The 5,621-nt window shown below is 38.6% G+C and overlaps 1 protein-coding gene across 1 annotated transcript; it reads right to left on the minus strand.

Annotated features, from left to right (window-relative positions):
• Positions 1-321: 321 nt before the first annotated feature.
• On the minus strand, positions 322-5,367 carry LOC102605340 (UBP1-associated protein 2C-like). The gene is made up of 2 exons (XM_006359030.2): positions 3,938-5,367; positions 322-2,466 (listed from the first exon to the last, which is right to left on the minus strand). The coding sequence occupies exon 1, from the start codon at positions 5,211-5,213 to the stop codon at positions 3,939-3,941; it is 1,275 nt and encodes a 424-aa protein (XP_006359092.1). The 5' UTR covers positions 5,214-5,367; the 3' UTR covers positions 322-2,466; position 3,938.
• Positions 5,368-5,621: the final 254 nt, after the last annotated feature.

Here is a 5,621-nt window from a genome sequence, read left to right on the forward strand (position 1 = left end):
TTACCGGCTAGGGTTTGCATCAATCGATTCAATTTGTATTGGTTTTCAATTTTAAATATACTAAATTAATAAGATATTTTTTATTGATTTAGGTCCTTAGCGAATTTTCATCGATTTAGGTCCTTAGCGATTCATTTTAACCAATAAGAAAATACTTACAAAATAAATACTTCTCCAATAATTTGACCAAAGAAGACAATAATGTAACTTTACAAACACAGACCTGAATTTAGACATCAACGATTTAGGAGAAATGGGTACTGCCAACGGATTGACTGCAATGTGAAGTTTATTAGCACAAAAAACATAACAATCTGCCAGCAAACTGTTTTGTGCCTTTAACGTTAATTTCTTTTTAGTGCCATACAAGTGGAATAACCAATCAGCACTTCTGAATGCATTGAGCTGAATTTCACAAAGATTTAACTTTTTGATGTTTTATTCTTATTACTGAAAGCGTACAACAATCTATCTAACTAAACAACTATTACAAATTTCTTCTTTTAAGGCCTCCGTGCAAGGTCTCCCCTCCAACCTTGAGCATTTCCGGATCAACTGGGACCTTGATCTTCACCAAATTCGCAGTTCATGCCATCACACCTCAGCAATATAGCTTTCACTCCACACCACATCATATCATCAGCCCTCAGCAATAGAGTACAGACCAACCAGGAAACAAGGAAAAGAATTTTGTTATGGAGAAAATACAATTCCACACCCTGTAGGATGCTCAGGAACTCAAGTTGGCTAAGATACAAAAAAAAAACATGCAATATGACATATAGGACTTGTTCAGGATTTTCATGGCAACTAACTTTGGTGGCTAAAGAAATATACAATTAAATTCAAAAAAAGTCTAATCTTTTTGCACGGGGAATCAGATGAGAAGTTTGTTTTTACACATTCAGATCCAAATTGGTAAAAGTACTTAAGTTCCATAATCCTTGATTTATTGTCTACTTGCGTTCCATGATCCTTTTGGCGGCAAGTTAAATCTTAATACAATTTCCAGTAACAATTATCAATCACCAATGAAAATGAAACTAAGAACTTGTTTAAATAGTCTGTTGAAATCACAATAGACTAATTTTATGCCTTGCGCCAAGCAGAATAGATCACAAACCATAGCATGGATTGATATCAATCTTAATTTCCAACAAGCAATCATTTTCTTATAGTCCATACACAAATTTAAGGCAATAAAAGACATCAAATACAGCCAAATCTATGAACACGAATCACCAATAAGCTGCAACAGCTTCAATACGCTTGAGAAACAAGGTGAGAACAAAAAATGACAAAAGCACATGTCAAACAGATCACTATGCCAAATAGCAATGTGTTGGAGCATGGACAGAGCTAGAAACAAACATCATATTAGGTTCAACTTACAAAATCTACGAATCCTGGAAACAGATAGTGCGGTAAACATGATTCAGCTGAAACAAACCATCCCCACCCCCACTTGCATCATGTGTTTGTTGACCAACTGGCCTCATACCCATCTCCCTCCCCAAGTCCGTCAACAAAAAGCAAACAAAGAAATCAGGAGATGTATGCCTTTTAGGGAATATGTACCAATAATTCCAAAATGATGGATGTTAAAGGAACAGCTAGCTAGAGTTTTCATTTTCTTTTCTGCTTTTGAGATGTGATAGAAACACCACTGGTTATTGAGAGGTATACAAAATGCAAGCAAAATGGCAGACAGCATAGATTTTGGTTCTTGCTAAGACATAGCATTTGCGAGTTTCCAGCCTTCACAAACCATATATACAGAAAATTGTAAAAATTAATACACATAATACAATTGTGTCAAGATAATTTAGTTCAAATCAGTGACCAACAGAAAAAATAAAGGCCCGTTTTTTCACCAGCAATTGAGACAGCTAGAAATGCAAACAAACAGTGCAAATTTGGATCCTACTACCACACATTTGTGTTTTCCCATCTTCCCATCAACACTCCAGATATTTATTCATTTAAGCACTAGTACTGCTTTTATTTAGTTTAAAACATAACTCTAATTAAAACAATATACAAAAATTTTGTTTGCATCGAATAATTTGTTTCAAATCAGCAGTATCTGACAACATCATAAAGATGCCTTGTAATCCACATACAAGAAGTTAAGCCAATAATGGCTGAACATAATATGATAGAAGATCTAAAATGTCACATTCATCAGATAGGGAACATATAAGAAACAGGAAGTACGGGTAAAATATAAGATAACAAAACTGACATCAATCCTCAATACGCTCATCAAAAGATACAGCAATTTTTGAAGAACCTACATACTAACTTAATACTAGCAAGTATCAACTAACAGCCACACATAAGAGCAGATAGGTGAAGCAGCAACAGATGTACAGCAGTCCATGTAACCAAAGATTTCAGAGTCTGCAATCAGGAAATCACCACAACCATTTAAAGCACGTTGCATCCAAGAAGCTCTCAAGACACCTGAACAGATATCCACGTACAATTCAATCATTCAAGATTCCAACATATAAAACTTGTTGAGGGCATAAATTTGTAATACAAATCATTTCCAAAGTACAGGGGATGGACATAAGCCACACTAAACAGCATAAGCTACAAGGGGCTCTACAGAACATGCACTAGATTAGTGCAAGTAGATCCTCTCCCATGTCGTGCACTCTGTGGAAGAAAGGAAAATAGACAAGAGGAAAGCAATCTCAGGTAACCATTTCCATACTAATTTCACAGAGACAGTTAACCCCTTCACCAATAGTCTCCAATGTTCTCTTAAGACTTGAGCTTTATGGCTTTTCCCAATTGCTATCAAATAGAATGGTGTCGTGATTTCACATTAATTGGGACAGTAAAAGTAATTAATTACAGAGAGCCACAGAAAAATATCCAAGAGATTCCTTTATATCTTCCACCCAACACCATCCTAGATGAAAAACTGATACAAGATACGGACCCCTTTGGGATACTTCACTCAAGAACAAGTATGACGCTATCAGCTCACCAAATTAACATAGAGAAAAACAGTACTAGTCCACGAACTGAAGGCCAAGCACTCTAATGAAACAATGTTCACTATTTCTCCTTTACTATTAGCAACAACAGAAATACCATTATACTGGAGGACTATTAAAGTACTGATAGTCCATTATACCATTATGTTACCAATTTCAAAAACTATTAAAGTACTGATATAATATGAAGCAATATGCTCTCAATGCTACTAATAAAACTCTAACAGCATAGAGTATTGTTTTCTCTTCAACATATTGTATCATGGGTGCACCAATTTTCCTATTATTAATTGAAAGTATCCTACTGCTAGATTGTTAATTGTTTTGGTTTATCCAATGTACCGTACTTTCATCTAACTATCTCCTCTGTAATATCTGTTTTCATTTTGATTAAGAGATTCTTAACATACTATTATTTTTAAAAACGTTTTATTATGTGATAATCATTCCTTTTAATTCCGTCCAAAGAGATTGATATCTTCCTGTATTTGGGAACTATTCAATCTTAACATTTGCATTTCAACCTTTCTTTTTTTTTTTTGATTTGCACCGGGTGTCCGAGTCTCTTTGAGCCCCGACTAATCCCGGGGGTGCACAGGCCCTCGGCAAGGAGTTTCCCGCAAGTGCACCACGGTTAATTCAGGTTTTACCCAGTCCGATGGCCCTCAGAAATTGTTTGCACCCAGTGGGTTTCGAACTTGAGACCTTGAAAGGGAGCAAACCCCAAGGCTCAAGTCAATTGCCAGCAGGCCAACCCCTGAGGGTTCACTCTAATGAAACATTTAAACTACACAATATCAAACAAGGAAAAAAGAAGTTTGTAAACCAAAACACCTCAGATAGTTGCTCAACAAATATATGCATAAACAATACTCAGTGAATCATATGTTGACATGTATAACTGTAAACAAACTCAAAAGGATTACCTCAGTAGTATGGAGGCATGCCCTGGTACATCCCACCTGGTGGAACCCTTGACCCAGCTCCTGGTTGTGGTACCTGTGAGGGATAAGAAGACTGTAAACCATAATTACCACCATCTGGATAACCTCCTGAACTAGGCATTCCAGCAGAGCTTTGAGGCATCCTGTACCCACTGTAATCCCCAGAACTACCACCATACCCACCAGCCCCAGCATATCCACCAGCGCCAGCATATCCACCAGCACCACCTGTAAAGGATCCCGGTCCTTGATTTCCATATCCAGGCCCGCCAATAGCTGAATTCAGATGTGGATTCTGATGTGCCACCATGCCAGGCTGAGGTGGTGGCTGCTGCATTCCTGGACCAGGCCCACCTGAAAACCCTGAATATGGACCCAATCCGCTAACAGGAACACCATAATTTGAACCGGGCATGGATCCAACCCTATCATCACCAGGCATTCCTCCAGGTCCAGCATTCATTCCAGGGGCACCCCCATGCCCCATATTCTGGGGCTTCCCCTTCTTATTATCTGTTGCCAATTTACACAAGACCTGATGTCCTTCTACTGTCTTCACGGGATCAACTAAAGATGCCCTAGCTCCGTCCTCAGTCTTGTAGACAAAAAAAGCAAAACCTTTAGCTTTTCCAGTTTGTTTATCAAATCCCAAAGGCCCCTCTTCAATCTCTCCATACATAGAAAAGTGATTCAAAAGCTTCTCAGACGAAATTTCAAATGGAACATTACCAACATAGATCTTCCTAAGCGCAACATCAGAAGACTGAGAATTCCCAGAATTACCCGCAGCAGCAAGCTGTGTGACGGTAACACGGCCATCAATTATCTTGTTGGGCACCTTTAAAGAAAGAATAGCAGCATCAACGTGCTTGAAAGTTACAAAACCATACCCTTTAGATCTGGAAGACGCCTTATCAGTTATAACTACAGCCTCATCGAGTTCTCCAAACTCAGAAAAAACCTGTCGGAGTTTGTCGGTGGTGGTCTCCCAACCAAGACCACGAACGAAGAGCTTGCGGTTAGATACGTCGGCGTCAGCGACAGCACGTAGACCTTCGAGAACATCAGCATAGCGTAGGGCGGCGTTACGGAGAATTGAAACGCACTGGTCTTTGGTGAATGTTTCAAGAATTTTGTCGATGTCTTCCGGAGAAAGAACAGCAAGTGCCGGCGGCGCGGCGGCAGTTGTGACGAGTTCGTTGGATACGGGATAAGCACCGCCGTTCTCATCAGCTTTGCGTTTCTTTGTTAGATCCATTTTCGCTCAGAGAAGAGAACAACTGTAGACCCTAGAGAGAGAAAGACTGAATAATTTGGGGAAGGCGTTATGGAATATAAAACCCTACAAGGAGGCAACTGTTTACTTATAAGGCTGAGATGCTCATCCTCCACCTTACGACAGCGTATAATTGACACATCCGAGCTCTTGTTGGTGTCGGGTCTGGATGAGGCCTATATGCTTCTACTTATTCGGATTGTCAATTATATTATTTGATTTAATGTATAAATATGACATTTAACTTGACTTCAGTAAATAAGTATGTCATCCAACTTTATGTGTACATAAGTAGACATTTAAATTTGTATAAAATCGAACAAGTAACACGTGTTCTATATGACATAATAAACATAGGATGCCACATTGGATATCATATAAGATATAAAT

This window comes from Solanum tuberosum, unplaced genomic scaffold (assembly GCF_000226075.1).
Source record: "Solanum tuberosum cultivar DM 1-3 516 R44 unplaced genomic scaffold, SolTub_3.0 scf00287, whole genome shotgun sequence".
NCBI lineage: Eukaryota > Viridiplantae > Streptophyta > Magnoliopsida > Solanales > Solanaceae > Solanum > Solanum tuberosum.

Bases quoted from the DNA above. Each gene is read 5' to 3' on its own strand.
- LOC102605340 (XM_006359030.2), bottom strand. From the start codon at position 5,213: ATGGATCTAACAAAGAAACGCAAAGCTGATGAGAACGGCGGTGCTTAT.